The sequence below is a fragment of the Anolis carolinensis genome, chromosome 4, assembly GCF_035594765.1.
Source record: "Anolis carolinensis isolate JA03-04 chromosome 4, rAnoCar3.1.pri, whole genome shotgun sequence".
Taxonomy (NCBI): domain Eukaryota; kingdom Metazoa; phylum Chordata; class Lepidosauria; order Squamata; family Dactyloidae; genus Anolis; species Anolis carolinensis.
Genome location: NC_085844.1, coordinates 228,405,969 through 228,423,747, shown reverse-complemented (window position 1 = coordinate 228,423,747; position 17,779 = coordinate 228,405,969). Strand labels below are relative to the sequence as shown.

At 38.5% G+C, this 17,779-nt stretch overlaps 1 protein-coding gene and 1 pseudogene across 5 annotated transcripts in view; one reads left to right on the top strand and one right to left on the bottom strand.

Moving 5' to 3' along the window:
* The first annotated feature begins 1,997 nt into the window (after positions 1 to 1,997).
* Positions 1,998 to 4,542, top strand: LOC107982829 (venom nerve growth factor-like; annotated as a pseudogene).
* Positions 4,543 to 6,227: 1,685 nt separating this feature from the next.
* The window catches only part of arfgef2 (ADP ribosylation factor guanine nucleotide exchange factor 2), a 56,017-nt gene continuing 44,465 nt past the window's right edge, over positions 6,228 to 17,779 (bottom strand). For 4 of the 5 annotated variants that reach the window (XM_008110117.3, XM_008110119.3, XM_062978917.1 and 1 more), the window contains 9 exons: positions 17,460 to 17,595; positions 16,882 to 17,020; positions 16,745 to 16,799; positions 15,729 to 15,843; positions 14,818 to 14,948; positions 13,604 to 13,772; positions 12,382 to 12,520; positions 11,012 to 11,129; positions 6,228 to 10,582 (listed from right to left, as the gene is read on the bottom strand). In XM_008110117.3, coding sequence (XP_008108324.1) covers positions 10,406 to 10,582; positions 11,012 to 11,129; positions 12,382 to 12,520; positions 13,604 to 13,772; positions 14,818 to 14,948; positions 15,729 to 15,843; positions 16,745 to 16,799; positions 16,882 to 17,020; positions 17,460 to 17,595 — 1,179 coding nt within the window. In that variant the 3' untranslated portion in view covers positions 6,228 to 10,405. Of the gene's footprint in view, positions 10,583 to 11,011; positions 11,130 to 12,381; positions 12,521 to 13,603; positions 13,773 to 14,817; positions 14,949 to 15,728; positions 15,844 to 16,744; positions 16,800 to 16,881; positions 17,021 to 17,459; positions 17,596 to 17,779 lie in introns of those variants that run through there. The other variant, XM_062978919.1, reaches the window with a different exon arrangement.

The window sequence follows — 17,779 nt, the reverse complement described above, 5'->3', positions numbered from 1 at the left end:
CCCCCGAAGGAGACTCAAAGTGACTTAACATAAAGCATTAGCAAAATCATTTAAAATATACAAACATTAAAACATGATTAAATATAAACAGTTTTAGCCTGCCACTGGAAGGACAGCAGGGAGGGGGCCATTCTGGCTTCCCTGGGCAGAGTTGAGGGGCAGCCCCCGAGAAGGAAGGCCCACTCTCTTGTTCCCACCAACCGAGATTGAGATAGAGGTGGAACCGAGAGAAGGGCCTCTCCTGAAGATCTCAGGGCCCAGGAAGGTTCGTCCAATGAGATGGGGGTCAGCCTGTTGTACATTTATTTATTTATTTACAGCATTTATATTCCGGCCTTCTCACCCCAAAGGGGACTCAGGGTGGATCACAATGTACATATACATGGCAAACATACAGAGGCAGAGACGAAAACACAGAGGCAATTTAACATGTTCCAGCTTCCAGGCTTCATGAGGGTGTGCTCGATTCCAGCCACAGGGGGAGCTGCAGAGGTACCTTAAAACCACACTGGAGCCCCAGGCTATAAGTAATGCAAGCTGTTTATTGAAGATAATATGTAAGCATCAGAAAATCAAAGTTCAAAGTCACTGAAAAAAGGTTATAGTCCACAAGGTACAAGGCACTTAGAAATCTTGAAGCAAGGGTCCATAGAAATCCAAACACAAGAATATACTTCAATCAAGTTAGTCAAAATTAGCCCAAGGAACAGGATCATGAACTGGAGCAGGACATTCAAAATGCAAGGTTTTTAGAAACATGACATGATAATCCAAAATACCCAGGAACAGGAACAAGAACTGGAACAAGGCTCAAGGTATAAGGCTCACAGGAACTTGGCATGAAAATCCAAAGGAACAAGGCATGAAAGTCCATGAAACAAGTCCATGAAGCAGGATCAAACCTCTCAATGAACAAAGTTACCACCTCTGAGCTCACTCTCAGAAGCGGTTCCTCTTAAAGCTAGAATCAAGGCCCCTTTCCGTGGGAAGTTCCTTCAAAACCCTTTCTCATTAGTAATTGTTTGCTCCTCAAAACCTCCCTTTCTTTTCTCTGGAATGCCCATCTGCCAAAGGATATCTCGACCTTGACTCTCCCAAGGAATGCGGTTCAAGCTGTTTGCTTAAAACCATTGTATACCTGCTCCTAGAATCCCAAGGAACAGCAGACTCATCTAACTCTGGCTGTACAAAATCATCTACCTCTGGCTGCATGGGAATCCTAGGCCCCAAACCAGATTCATCTGACAGGTCAGGTGCAGGTACAATCACAGGCTGAACAGGTCCAATCTCAGGATCACCTGTCAGCTCAGATGCAGATTGGACTACAACACAGCCAAACAGTCTGGACCTGAGCCACCTAGGGTTTTAAAGATCATAACCAACACTTTGAATTGTGCCTAGAAACAAACTGGCAGCCAGTGGAGCAGCTGCAACAAGGGGGTTGTCCTCTCCCTGTAGCCAGCCCCAGTTAGCATCCTGGCTGCAGCTCTGTGGACCAGCTGGAGTTTCTGAGCACTTTTCAGAGGCAGTCCCACAGAGTGCAGTAATCCAGACAAGATGTAACTAAGGCGTGTACCACGATGGCCAGATCTGGCTTCCCAAGGAACAGACACAGCTGATGCACAAGTTTTAATTGTGCAAGGGCCCTCCTGGCCACTTCTGACACCTGGGCTTCCAGGTTCAATGCCGAGTCCAGGAGGACCCCCAAAACTGCGAACCTGTGTCTTCAGGGGGAGTGTAACCCCATACAGCACAGGTTGTATCCCTCTGCCTTCCGACTGACCAGGAGCACCTATGTCTTGTCTGGATTAAGTTTCAATTTGTTTGCCCTCATCCAGTTCATTACTGATGACAGGCACTAGTTTGGGGTCAGGACAGCATATATTGACTGAACTCCAAAACTCCGGATGACTCCTCCCAGCGGTTTCATGTATATGTTAAACAGTATGGGGGACAAAATGGAACTCTGAAAAACCCCACAGGACAACGGCCAGGAGCCCCCCAGCACCATCTTCTGGGTATGGCCCTCCAGGAAGTACTGGAGCCACTGTGAAACAGTGCCTCCCAGTCCCATAACATTGTGATGGCCCAGAAGGATACCATGCTGAATGGTGTAGAAAGCCGCTGAGAGATCCATGAGAACCAACAGGGACACACATACCCTGTCTAGTTCTTTGCGTAGGACCAAGGCAACCAGAGCTATCTCTGTTCCATAGCCAGGCCTGAAACCAGATTTAAATAAATCTAGATAATCCATATCATCCAGAAATCCCTAGAGTGGGAGGCCACCACATGCTCCAAGATCTTACTGAGAAAGGGGAGTTTGGATGCTGGCCAACAATTATGAATTATACAGGCGTTCAGGGAAGGCTTTTTAAAATATAGGCCTCACAACTGCCTGCTTTAGGCAAATTGGAATTTTGCCTTGTTTCAAGGAGGCATTGATCACCACCTTCACCCACTCTGCCAGTCCCTCAGACCTTTTTAATCAGCCAGGAAAGGCAAGGATCTAGCTCTCACCTCGCCAAGGATCCTGTCCACGTACTCAGGCTGCTGAAATTGAAAGGTATCCATCAACACTGGACAAGCAGGAGCCAAAGTCACATCCATTGCAACTATATCAATAACAGCACCCAAGTCAGAATGGATCTGAGCAACTTTATCTGCAAAGTGCGGTGCAAATTAATTACAGTGAGTTGCTGAATGATCAAGGATTTCTCGTTGAGGACCAGTAAGTAATAGTTCTCTAGCCTTCTCTAATTACTCCAAGCAACTATTTGATATAATAAGTACCACAGGAATTAACAATAACCTAAAATAATATTGTTTCCTTTATCAGCCATGAGTTTGGCTTCTGCAGTGTGTGGGGCAGGATGTTGAAGGAATGCAATATCCACATGCCAGAACCTCATAAAAAAACATGATGTTAGCATTACATTTTTACTGGTTTTGCTGTATTAACATATTGAACTAGACTCAGAGTAGATCCTTTTGAATTCCAGCTTTGCTCACAGTAGTGCTCTTGGTCTGTTCTCTTCTATATCCATACCATAATGTCCATGCTACACTATACTCTGATTATAGCACTTCTGATCGACACGCAAGCAGCTCCAAAATCTGAAGACAATACGTCTTGTGGAGTCTTCTGCAACATTTGACATTTTTGGAAGGAGCCAGATTAAAACATGCCATGTTATGAAACCAACTCGGTACAGAGATCAGAGCCAGTCTGTTGTTGAGAAGGGGAAGGACAGGAAAACTGGTCAAGCAGCCAACATCTTTGTGGATCCAAATCTTTTTCAGAAGATGTGGTTCCAATCACCTCGGGTTTTGTTCAGCACTCAGCCCCCTCTTTCAGCAAGGGGAGATCAGAGTGTGGAATTCCTTGACAGCACAGGCTCCCTCATTAGCAACAGTCAAACCAAGAGGGAAACACATCCTGTACATACCCAGGGAGAATTTTCTGTATGTGACAGTGTTGATGGTGGACTGTCAGCAAAACCACAGCAACAGATATCAGTGGTAAAGAAGTGAATGTGTTGATGAATGTACAACTAAACAACAGCCCTGTCAGCAGTACTTCTTTGAGATGAAGTGGAGACCCTAAGCCAGTGCCCAGTGGGTGCAGAGGGATTGATGCCAGGTACTGGGATTCCTACTGCACCACTTCACACTTCTTTGTCCAGGCACAGACTGAGGTTGACACCCAGGTAGCTTGGCGCTTCATTCAGATTAACACTGCCTGTGTCTGCATAATCTGTAGGAAAAACCCAAGCCCTTAGGATTGGCCAAGCCCATTCCTTCCCCTGTAGTCACTTCCACCCAGCCCGAGATCTCAACCTGTATATTAGTTTATTGTCGATTATGTGGGCTCTATGCTATATTTATAGTTTACATAGCATAATATTCCCTGGAAATATTAACATAATTGTCATACCAGTGATTTTGAAAGTGAATACTTGGCGGTGTTCAGTGCAATATAATCCTTGTAGGAAATGCTTTGTTGTTACAAAATAAATGAAAAACACAAGTGTCTGGACAGAAATGATAAAATGCTGCTTCTCATACTATCTGATATGGGGGAACACTAATTATTTCCCCCCAAAGTGCCAAGCATGGACATTAATTTGTATTATAGGGTACAATGGTAGCAAATGGTTCAGTGGCCAAAACTAGTCCAGGGACCACCACTTTGAATAGTGTTACTGTAAAACATTTTTTCTGTCTCAGAAGCCTTCAGTCCTTTCCATAAACTGATATTAAAGTGAGTTAAATAAATCCACACTACTTGTTCAGGCTACATATCTGAGCACATTTATAATATTGTTCCATTAATTTAATCTCAGTGATTTCCCTTCACCTAAATTACATCTTAGCTTTCCTGTTAAGAGTGAACCTTCGAGTAAACCTTTGGTAATATGGAAGTGGTCTAGTTTAATAATAATGTGTAGTAAAAGTAACAGTACTTTCCACTCAACATTTCATTCTGTTCACCTGTACCAAAAATTAGATAGGCTTTAATCCATTGAAATGTAATTCTAATTAAAGGCTATTTAAACCAATAGAATGATCCATGAGTAACTTTTGTTGGTTTCTAAAAGACATAAAACCTATAGCATTGTCATGAATAAAAACCCTCACTGTTTCCAGCAAGATTTACTTCCAAATACCTTTACACCAGATTTTGGTTTCATAATACAATTATATACCGTGTTTCCCCAAAAATAAGACATCCCCTGAAAATAAGACCTAGTAGTGGATTTGCTCTACTGGCAAATATAAGACATCACCTGAAAGTAAGATCTAGGAGGAGGGAGCTGCCTTTGAGGAAGGCGCATGCGGCGCTGCAAAGGAGGGAAACTTGTGTGCCTTCCCATCCTCCTTCACGCTTCACGCGCCTTCCTCGGCAGAGGAAGAGGGAGCCCCTTAAAATAAGACATCCCCTGAAAATAAGACATAACACATCTTTGGGAGTAAAAATTAATGTAAGACACTCTTATTTTTGGGGAAACACAGTATGTTGCCTCAGAATTAGGTTTTCTTTTTCCAAAGGCTTATTTCAAGGTAAAAGGGGTGTGGAATTCTAGTAAATCGTGGTTAGGTTGGATTCACTTAGACATTGATTATTACAGAGATGGACATTCTCAGAAAATCACAGGGCCTGTTTTGTGACACCAATAGGCTGCACAGCCAAAAAAAATGACTTCCAGGAACTAGAAATGCTATCTGAACCCTTGGAGGCGGTATTTTAAAAAATGTTTTTAGAAATGTGGGAAGACTTTTAAAACAAAAAACAAGTATTCCAAAGTGATTTTTCAGGTAAAATATTGCTTTTTCAACTGGTCATAGGCCAGTATGGGACTCTCCTAAAGGCTGAATGCAGAGCAGAGCTTTCACTCCAGCTTCACAGGTTGACATAACTGAAACAAATTTATTTGCAAAATGGCCATTTTGGTAAAATAAAATGAAAACATGTAATGGACACTTAAGGAGAAAGATAATTTTGGCCATTTTCAAAGGGACGTAATCCAAAAACAATCCTTCTTTTTCCAGTTCCTGAGCTCTTACATTAAGGGCCCTTCCACACAGCCCTATATCCCAGAATATCAAGGCAGAAAATCCCACATTATCTGAGTGTGGACTCAGATAACCCAGTTTAAAGCAGATATTGTGGGATTTTCTGCCTTGATATTCTGGGATATAGGGCTGTTTGGAAGGGCCCTAAGAGAGTTTTTCCTGCTTGGAGATCTCAATGATTTAGCCCTTTGGCTGAGACCTATAATGTGTGTTCCAGCCCATATAGGTTGCATAAAGCAAGCCTTATAGTTTCATTGTTTTCTTTGAAAAGGTTGTGCTGTCTCTTAAGTATGCCGGCAGGGGTATTTGGGAGGTTCCAATCTACAAAGTGACAGTTTACAAACCCTGTGTGAAAGCTGACACACACATATACACTGCATTTGCAAATTCTGTCATTTTTTTACAATCAAACCAAAAACCTCTAAGCAATTACCTTTTGCTACCTTTTTAGTTGATAAAAAATGTTTCCTCTTATCATTGTTGGAGACAAAACAGGCAAAATATTATATCTGCACTAATACGTTTTGAAACTATGGAATGCAAAATATGGTGTTATATCTTTTTGTTTTCCTCCTCCTCTGGAGCCCCGATTAGTAACATACCAACAAATGTGATATGAACAAGTAGATGATGTAAATTTTTGCAATAGATTTGTTTTTTAAATTTTATTTATCACCTGATTAAAGCATGGAATACAACAGTATTATACATAATATTTTTATGTAAAAAAACTTTACATAGCTTTTCGCATTATATAATTGAGCTATTCTCTCAAAAATGTATACATCCATTGGGCAAGGAATGCTTTTCATTAACTTAATGATATTAAATGCACTTCATAATAGAAGATCTCATAAGAAAAAAACAAAGCTGTAACTAATTTTAGGCATTATATAGATAAAACACACTTTGCACAAACTATATTTTATTTAAAGTTGCAAGAGATATTCTGGACAAAATGTCAATACATTTAAATAATTGCACCTCCCACAAGTCAATATTTTCTGTTTGCTTGCTTCAAGCCAAGTCTCAAATCATCTGCTATTTAACATATCTGGGGATATAATTCACTGGCCCTTTATGATTCAGATTTATTTCAATGGAAGTATGCCAGTGGTCAGTGAACTGTCCTTATAAAATAGAATGCACAAAATTCAAGCAAACCTGATTCCATCAATTTTATTTATAAAATAAGCAGCGTGTGTGCAAATATGCAGGCTTAAGACATATGTAGTCTGCAGCCTCAGTTTGAATTCACACTACAGAAATGCAACCAGAAAAGCTGTACGGGGGTTTTGTTCTGTGTTTAAGAATTTATGTAAATAAAAACTGACTCCCTCAAAAGAGTTGCAAACAAAAATGCCACTTGCACTGCAAGACAACTTTGGGAGAATCAAAAATTAAGGTTACTATCAGGACCTCTGTCAATACGTGAATCTTTCTCACCTGTTATTGTACTGTCCTCCTTCCAAGTATGGGTAAAAGAAGAGGTTCATATGTAGATCTGTCCATCACTTTGGATTATATTCTAATCAGATCTCAAGAAAATGTAGATGCAGTGCTGGGTGGCCAAGTTAGAAAAACATGGTCAAATTATGGAGCCTGTGAGCTTTCCTTTTTGGGGTCTTATCCCTTCTTTCCAATTTCCATTTAGCTTTAATTTAAATATAAATTAGTACTATCTCGAAATAAGCAAGGTTAATGTCTGTCAGATTCCCATCTTAGTGAGCAGGCAGAATTTGAAGCAATTTACTGTAATTGAAAGGGGACCTGATTATAGTTAACCATGAGTGCTGACAGTTCAGATGCAAAAATTAAACCAAGGTTAATGATGAAGGAAAAAAAAACATATCAGAGGTGGGACAAGGGAGCCTATAGTCTGCTACATGAATCCACAGCATTAGTGTAATCAGGCTGCTTTAACATGGATTTAATTTTGTTCCATGATACAAAGTTCTGTAGCTGGGAAATACTAGCTCCATAAAAATTTCCTATGGATACAAATGTGCCACAGGAAATACTATGTTTAATCTGCAGAATCTACAGTATGATCACAACTCAAAAGAATTTGCTGTGAAAGCTTCTGGAGAGAAATCCTGTTTATTCTTGGAGTGATATTGCCAAAAGAAAGCTACATCGAAGAAGCCCATCACCACTATAAGAATATGTTTAGACATTATATATATCAATGTTACCATTCCCCACAGATTATCACACACATTTCAGGAACATCTGGAATAAGGCTATTATGGAAGTTCTTCACATCTACTCACACACTTCACGCCATGATAATCACATAGTAATCTAGGTTCCCCCCTACCCCCACCCCATATGTTTTTAAATTAAGGTTTATTCATTTAAAAATGTAACCATTGACTGTTAAAACGTAGCTTTCCTAAGGAAATATTCATATAACACTAAGGCTTTGAAAGGCTCCAGGTTTTTTATACATATGCAAAAACCTCACATGTACAGCTTCTTCACAGTATTTGACATTGCTAGGGTTTGAAGATACTATTTCAGTCCCATATGTATTGCACTTCATATTCAGACTGTGAAGCATTAGTTGTGATGTTGCTATGTTGCCCGAATGAATTGAAATACTATAAGATGAATATTTTCTTGACAAAGGGTAAGTACCCTGCTGTATTTGAGCAACATATTAATAGCAGAACCACAGCAGTGGACGGGAAAGTAATAATCCAATTAAAAATACAGATCAGTATACAAATGTAAAAATATATTTATAAAAATAAATCACTTCTTGCAGTACTTCGTGAAGTGCCCCATTCCACTGCAAATGCAAGTCTAAATTGCGTTAAATGCTGATGAAAATTTAAATATTTTTCTTCATAATCTTTTGTCCATGGCAAAATATTAACCACAATCCTTCCTAATAAGTTATTTATTCTTGTCACATGAAACAAAATTCTGCAATTGCTACATAAAATTCTTTGGTAGAGAAATTAATTTTTAAACTGTTTTTACTGATTATATTAATGATCAAAAACAAGTGTAAAATCCACACTGCTTTGCTATAAATAAAAGCTAACATGAATGAGAGAAAGACCTAGCACCAGCACTTAATAAAATAAATCCAGCGAACAATTCTGGTTCTCTCCAAAATATTGATCCTTTGGTTGTGCTATCAGCCAAGCCTAAGTTATTAAGTAAGACATTCCAAGCACACTGAACCTAATTATTTTCAGAATCTACCACCTTCAGATTAACTTGTTTCAAAAACACTTGCAGCCAACCAATCACTATTTTCTTGCCCACTTGGTTAATACTTAAACAACTCATGTTTACAGATATGGCTAAAGAAAAATATGCCTGATAATACTTTTGTACTTGCATTTTTAATACATTTGGATGGAAACCATTTCCTTCCGGCCCTCTTATACAAATTTTATACTCATTATCAAACTGAAATACAGCTACACAGGTTTTGCCTGCCGTATTTTATAAAACTATTTTTTTAAAACTGGGCAAAGAATACTAAGACATGGTCTCACCAAAAATATATATATATGTATGTAATTCCTTCAGAACCAATCAGGGGAGCCAAAAGGACTACACTGATACAACTGCAAGTTTACTTCCTATTTCCCCTTAATAAACAGGCTTTTTTCACGTGTATATATTAATAAATCAGGTGGTCCTCATAGGAACCAGATTCTTCTCCCTCATATGATTAATGCTAATAAACTCCTACCCAAGCCATTAAAACGACCATTAACTCATAGTTCAGCAGAAAAATAGAAATATCTTCATATGCACTAAAGATAGCCTGCTTTTACCCAAATGCTACTTATATATTACTGAAAAGGGAAAGGTTTTATAAATAGTATTAATTTTAAATCAGTGTGCACTTTAAAGATTAAATTTAAAATTCCCCTTTACCATGTGCTCCTTATAAATTAAGCATCAGAGGAATTTTCAAAGCTGTCAAGGTTCTTAAACTGAAGTCATAAGCAAACTAGTAACTGGATTAGCAGGCCATGTGTAATCGGTTTTGCTTTGTTTTGTTTTTTTGAAGAAGGCATTCCCTGTGTAGTAATATATTTAGATAATTATTTTGTTCATACTAATCCTGTTATCAAGAATACTTCCATATGATGAAAATCTATTTAGTCCAGACCAAGAGAATGTGGTGCAGCTCTAGAAATAAATGATACACCACACATGTTTTGCGACATACAGCAAGTCTGGAATAGTAGTAATAAAGATAAAGACTCTTTTGGATTATTATTATTTTCTTGGTGACTAGTCATATTATGATCCATTCACTATTTTGCCATGTGTTTGCAGAAAAGACAGCACCAGAACATTTAAAGGTCCGTTCTTCAACTGAATGCACCCTGTTGAGGTGGAAAATGTTCCAGAATAGTTTTGAAATAAACTTTTATCCTCTCTGATACTTATGAATACATTTGCTAACATCACACGCCTATATTAATATATTCAGTATTATCTCATAGAAACACTTTCTATTCATTTATTGTTTTCAGCATATCATGGGCTGGAAGCTATAAGAGGGAACCATTGCAAAGAACAGATTTGAAGAGACAAGCATAGTAATAAGAATTACTTGACATTTACTGCCTTAAGTTGCCAAATGCTAACAGCTATTCCTACAGGGCAGCCAGAATTTTAAAAAGAAAGGTAAAATTTCCTTCAGAAATGCCAGCTTGATCAATATAACCTCGCTGATCCCATGGGTTGTAGTTTCTTCTTCTGGAAACAGGCCAGTTATTTGTTGTTTTCTTTCTGCATACATTCTTTGAACTGAGCACGACACAAGCTTTGGGAAAGAGCAGCCATGGAGCTACCAAGCAAGCGAGTGGTTTCCCATTGTCTGTAGCTGTCCTTCGGGAATCCAGATTTTGAACACTACACCTATGCGCAGGAAAAACTTTCGCAGCACGGCTCGAAGCTCTGGGATTAAGTCAAACTGCATTATTTCACATAGGTAGGGGTAATATGTTGAAGCATGTGCTTTGAACTTGTAAGAAGAAAAAGGAAAAAAAAAACAATTACATGACTTTGCAAAAGCATTTCCTTCAAAAATACAATTTAAAGGAAATAAGGTTTTCAGTCACATTGCAGCATAACAACATCTAAATCTTAAAACTGCAATGTTTATATAAAAATTATATACTGCTTGCTCACTCTTAAAGGAATTCATGGTGTGATGTACATAACATTAGAAAATATAACTATGAAAATTAAAGCAGTGATGTAGATTTTAAAAGCATACACTTAATGTGTGGATATCGGTGGCAGGATATTATTAGACTTCTGGAGCAGGACCCACCTCCTCATTTGACGCATGATGCTTCTTATTGGAAAGGCCCCATAAAGGGGGTTAAAGTATCATGTAATAGTAAAAGCCAGATTTTTATATGAAGCTCAAGTGAGATTCTTTTCTTACCTTTTCATCACTAACTTTTAGGGTTTTTGTTAGAAGTAGCAGCAAGAGATTAGTCCAGGCCTCTCGGTGACTTTCTGAGTTCACAGTGATAAAATAGGCCAGTGCTTCACTGCATACACTATAGGAAGTTTATGCATACAGTCAGTACATAGAAATAGGAACAGCAAGCAAGTAGACAACAGAAATTGCTACCTCCCCTCAAGACTAGCAATACAAGTGGAATTCTGTTCAGGCTTTAAGAGCGGCTGGGGAGGTCCTCCTCTTGAGCCCGCCTCCATCGCAAGAGAGATTGGTGGGGACGAGGAAGAGGGCCTTCTCAGTAGTGGGCCCCCGGTTCTGGAACACCCTCCCCAGGGAGATGAGACAAGCAACCACCCTCATGACTTGGCTATTTAAGCAGGCCTTTGAAAATGAGTAGTAATCTGGATGAAGTCTTTGTTTTTATGTATACACTCAGGCACTTTGGTTTTTACTTAACTTATTTGTTTTAAATGTGTTTAACTAATGTTTTTACTGTTTATTGTTTAATTGTTTATTTGTTTTTATTTATTAATTTGTCATCTACATTGTATTGTATTTATTGTTTACTGTATTTTACTCTTGTTTTTAGCCGTCCCAAGCCTTTTCAGGGAGATGGGGCAGGATAGAAATAAAGAGGATGATGATGATGATGATGATGATTATTATTATTCTGCTGCACACACTTTAAATGACAAAAGGAAAGTGACATCAAGAACCCAAAGTCTTAATTTTATTATTTAGCTTTTTATTAACTTTTCATTTCCTCTAAAGCTGCCTACTGATCTTGGGAGTAACCACATACAAATTTGTGATTTTTCCCACCTTCTTCCAAAAGGCTTTTCTTTCATCTACAAGGCCACATCAAACTAGTCACTTCTGGATAGGATTTTCTTTCCCTGCCTCAAATAATGTTCATCACTAGCTGAAATCAAACTTAACAAAATGCATACTAAAGCTGGGGCCTAGCTATAAATCCCAATCCAGATATCAGGCTTCTTTCACCTTCACGAAGATTTCCCTACTGGCTTTCATTAAAAGACCTGATCTAAATATCCATTCTGTTCCATGCCACATGTGGGTTCCATTACTGAAACTGGACATTTAGATGGAAGAATTTCATACAAGCATTGACAATGGAAGCTGGTGTTTCTGGTATCAATGGGGGCAGTTAATATGGTCTAGATTTCAGTCTGAATTTTAGAAATGCTGTCTAGGACACTGAATCTGTATGGGGATAGGGCTGACACTCTCCCCTTGAGTTTAGTGTTACTAGCTGGCACTGTATATTGGGATCATAAACCATGAGCTGTCTTTGGCCTGCTCATTCTAAGTCTTTAAAGAATACTTACTTCAGCAGTCTCTCTTGTATAGCTTCCCAGGAGTCTCTACGGTTTTCATCAACATACATTCGGAAAAGTATTCTCAGACAGCAAGCCAAACTGCTGGTCTCTTGTTTCAAAAGATTAGGCTTTGATTTACCCTTGAAACCTATAAATTAAGGACAGCAACACAGCCACGTGTTATGATGCTGAACATCAGAGAATAAGTAGAAGTAAAGGGGCAAAAGCACTAAATATACAGCTGTTCCAAATTTAAGCCATCTTCACCTTAGGAAGATAATTTGGAACCAGATGTAGGTGAAAATCATTACAACAGAAACATTTGGAGCAGCAAAGTGGTTAGACACTTCCTCTTCCCTCTTGCATGTTTTTAATTTTAGTCAGCTATTCCTGGAGTATCTTTTTTGGTCAATTTAGGAGTTCAGGTATAAAAGGACAACCACAGACATGGGTTAGAATTTAAATGAAACTGCATTGCCAAGCAGGTTTATAGAAACATATGCTTTGGCCCCAAAGTTCACAACCCAAAGGAAGAACTTCCTGACTGTAAGAGCTATTCAGCAGTGGAACTCTCTGCCTCAGAGTGTGGTGGAAGCTTCTTCCTTGGAAGCTTTTAAATAGAGGCTGGATGGCCAACTGTCAGGGGTATTTTGATTGTGCTTCTCCTGCATGGCAAGGGGGTTGGACTAGACGGCCCACGTAGACTCTTCCAACTCTATTATTCTAACCCTAATTTACACTAATCTATATATAAAATTATGAGCAAAGTAAGTTTTTGAATGTGTGTTAAAGCGCTGAGCTGCTGAACTTGTGGACCAAAAGGTCCCAGGTTCAAATCCCGGGAGCGGAATGAGCGCCCGCTGTTAGCCCCAGCTCCTGCCAACCTAGCAGTTCGAAAACATGCCAATGTGAGTAGATCAGTAGGTACTGCTCCGGCGGGAAGGTAATGGCGCTCCATGCAGTCATGCCGGCCACATGACCTTGGAGGTGTCTACGGACAACGCCGGCTCTTCCGCTTAGAAATGGAGATGAGCACCAACCCCCAGAGTCGGTCACGACTGGACTTAACGTCAGGGGAAAACCTTTACCTATTATACTTAGCTTAAAAAAACTCTAAATTATTATTTATCCTAATTAGAATAACTCAAAAAGCCTAAATAAATGTAACCTGAAAGAACACTAATCTAAGCATTTTTCAAAAACCATGTGTTCCACATTCTTTTATGCTCACCTGCTCTCCAGAGAACAGTTCGTTGTTCATAATTTGAGTTGAAAGCTTTTGAGAATGAATGCGACTCTTGCAGGCAGTCTAGCAGCTTGAACAGATGTTGGGAAGACATGTACTTATACATTCCTTGGTCTTCAGTGTCAATGTGAATGTCTGTATCTAGCGTGTCCCTCTGAAGAGGAAAATCTAGTTACAGGAAGTACTGGCTGAAGAACTATGTCATCACAACTTCCTTTACTGCAAAGTTGGGGCTTTCTTTTAGTCTGGGGGTCAAATACAATAGTTCTCAGGCTACATTCCAGTAGTGGACAGGACCATCAGATTTAAACTGAAAACACTTACAGTCAATAAGTGGGTCTTAGGAGAGACATTTCAAATTTCAAAGTGGGAAAAATGGTTCAGAAGCCACCAAGCGGTGGTTTCACATGAAAAGATATTTTGCTATCTAGGATCAGAAGGGCTAAATTCACTCCAAGAGCATGAGATTTTCTACTCCTCTGTATTAATTAAGATTTATTCCATAAATCTTTTTATTAAACAAGGATGGTCAACACTCAACTTTGCAGGCCCTATTTTTTTCCTTTTCTATTATAACCAAAAATAAACCAAACCAGCCAAAGTCTTGTGCATAAGATATACAATGAACCTTGGCATCTACTTTGAGTTTCTGAAATCAACTTGCATTCCACACAATAATCCATTCCTGGCCGCCACCACCTACCTCTTTTATCTGCAGTATATTTGGAGCAGAGAGTGTGTGCCATTTTGTTGGAGACGTTTGACAGTTAGGAATCAGAAATCCTTACTGTCTATCTAAAATCAGCCCCAACTTTGCAGTTAACTGATTGCAGAGAGTTTTATCAATCAGTGGTTGCTTTGCAAATGCTTTGGGAAGGAGATCTGGGTGAGAGAGTTTGCTCTCTGGTCCATTTCCTGGGCATTTAAATATGACTGGCCTCTTAGGTTGTCTCTGCCTCCTGGGCCCCAAGATATGCTACCAGGAGAAAAAACTGGACCGCCTCAATCTTCAGTGCAGAAGCACAAGTGGGGTCTCAGTTGAGCATAAGCTTTGGTTGTACCAAGTTCTTCTTTGCCCTCTTCCATATTTTGTGATCAAATTTAACATATCAGTGAAACACTACCAGTGTTGCAACTGTTGTTTCATATATCAGTGAACAGAACAGTTGCAATGCTGGAGGAATATTCATGTTTCTTACCTGAGCAGCAGCCATGTGCTCAGCATCTTCCTTCTTACTTGTTGCTGGATAAAATACTATGTTATCAATGGTCTGTATCAATTCCAGCTGCACAACACATTTAATGAGGAGACTGGCAAAGAGTTTCTGGTCTGAAAGAAGATCAGTATGTTAGGTTTTAATCCACAGCAATCCCAGTTTTGTCCACCAAATCCTGATGCTGCTACCTAAGGTCCATCAGACCAACTGCCCAGTCCCAAGAAGACGTCTTTCAAAGCCTATATTGCACTTTGTTTAAAAACAATAGTATTTCCTAAGAAACTTTATATCAGATTTAGATTAGTTTCATGCTATTTACAGTTGTTTACTTTGGATGCAGTATACTATTGTACATTTGAGTGCACTCATGAGTCATCTCTGTATTACCGTATACTGTTACATCAGCACTCCCTAAATTCAGGTTTGAGAGTAACAAACCAGTTGTCTGAAGGGATGAAATGAGCATAATTTGCACTTCAAAAGCTATCTATGAACCAGTTGATATAAAATCTACATAGTGACTTGAAATTGTTGTGGATAATAGCTTCCAGAACTGTTATACAATATTGTGAATGGCAATAAATACAAAGGAGCATCACAGGGTATGCTAAGGGAGGACAATATCAAAGGACCTCATGGCAATCAGGAGTGGGAACTGTGCAGCCTTTTAGAAGTTGTTGGACTGCAACTCTCAAAACTCCTAACCACTGGCTATACTGGCTAGTACTGCTGAGCTTACTATTCAACTACAGTTGAGGAGATATGCATCATAACCATCTCTTATGCAATGGTTCTGCAGAGAAAGTTGCTGATCTTAACAGCCTTCCAGTGCAAGGAGGCCTGAATGAAAATGTGAGAGCCCAGATGTGTTAAATGCTGAAGGGCAGACTTACTTGAATAAGGGCCACCTTTCCAGCTGTCATCTGTAGGATTTGAAAATTGGCTCTGTCCTCTCTCTGAAGCATTTTTATCAATACTGCTTAAAGACTGGCGATCCAGATCCAGATCCTTGAAGTAAAAAGAACCTGAGATAATGCTTCCTTCAAAAACTAATCACATCTCTGTTTCATGTTAGGAGAATTAAAATGTATATATAATTTATATATTGCTGCAAATACTAATGGTTATTTTTAAATGTTTCCCAACATCTTTGAATGATATCTCTGAATAGGATTTGACAGATAGATGAATATCCTGATAACTACTTGAAGAATCTCAAAAACCTAAGTAGAAAGAGTTAAGCTGTTCTTGTTAAGAGGAGGACTCATAAATATATATACATTTCTTGCTACACCTTTTATTTGTGAGTAGAGTATTTCTCGTCCATATTGTAAACTTGCTTTCTCTCAACTCTAGTAAAGTTTATTAATATTTTCCAGATGTGGTGGTTTGACTAGTCCATCACTGCACACAAGGAATTCATTTTACAAGTGTAACTAATATGGTTTATTGTTACACTAAAGGTCCACAGACATGAATGAATCATATACTGTGACTTCCCCAGTGAAGTCAGGCAGGCTCCCTCCCTATCTTTCCGTAGGAAAGTTAAAACTTGGTTGTGGGGCCAGGCTTTCGAATAACAATTAGCATCACTAATTATTATTATGTATGCTGGAACTCAATTGACAGACCCAGTCTTTTAGACTCAAACATGCCCATCGGTATTTTATAAGTGTTTTTATGAATGTCTCATGTAATTTAATAACTTTTAAATTGATTTACAATGTATTGTACAATTTTATATGTGTGTTTTATTGTAAGCCGCCCTGAGTCCCCTATTGGGTGAGAAGGGCGGGATATAAATATTGTAATAATAAATAAATAAATAAATAAATAAATATACTGTAGATAGAGCTTCATTTTGCTTATACCTTTTTGCAATGCAGGAATAAAGAACTGGAGCACTTACCAAGTGCTTTTCTGATGAATCATCTTCCATTCCAGCTGGTCTCCATGTCAGTAAGCTTTAAGGAAGAAACAATTAGATTAGAAGTATAAATAAGTATGGAATCACTTGGCACTCTCTAAATCTAGAATTACACTCACACATGAGGAATTGTAGTTTTGAAGATCTCTAGCATACAGCTGCACGTTTGGTCCCAGACTGCAGAGCTGAATTTTTGTCCATTAAATATGACCAGGCTTTCTAGGCAGTTTGTCCCTGATCGGGCTAGTTGTTCATTATCTGAAGAAAAACAATAAGTATCTTTAAAATATCCCTCAAATGAACAAAAAATAAAGATCATGCCATCAACAGGGAAGTTGAGATTGCTCACTTCAATCAATTAAAAGCACAAGTGCAAGGCTTTTGAGCAATTAACACATTAGTTTAAATGCTCTACTAGATGACTGTTTTTCTTTGACTGGCTCAATCAGAAAGAGAATTTGATTACTTATATAAAAATTATTACACCAGAACAAATATTTCTGCACAGTATTATTTAAAATACAAATTGAGCATTCAAATTATTATTCACACAGGACAAGTTTTCTTCATAAAGCAAATATTCGTATAAATGATTTTTCCTCAAAGTGGAGATGGAGAAGCGAAAAATTGGTTACAAAGAAACTTTGTCCCACATTTACTTGTTTTGAATAAAGTGACATGTATGCAGATGAACTACCTTGTTTTACACACCAGTGTAACTGTGCAAATATATCAGCAAGAAGAATCTCATTCAAAGCTTCATAGAATTGTGTGAATACATCACATATGGCATAAAGTGCATGATTACAGGTAGTAGTCATCCATTCTGATTTCTGTTGAGAAAAACAGCAAACAGTTGATTGGAACACATGTTTAACTAGAGAGTTTTGATCACATAAGAATTATCGTTATAAAGGTTATACAGTTTAAGAGTTCCTTGTAGCCCCCTCCCTCATTTACACTGTTGACATTTAAATTAAAAATTCACATTTTCATTTATATTGTTTATATTTTGAA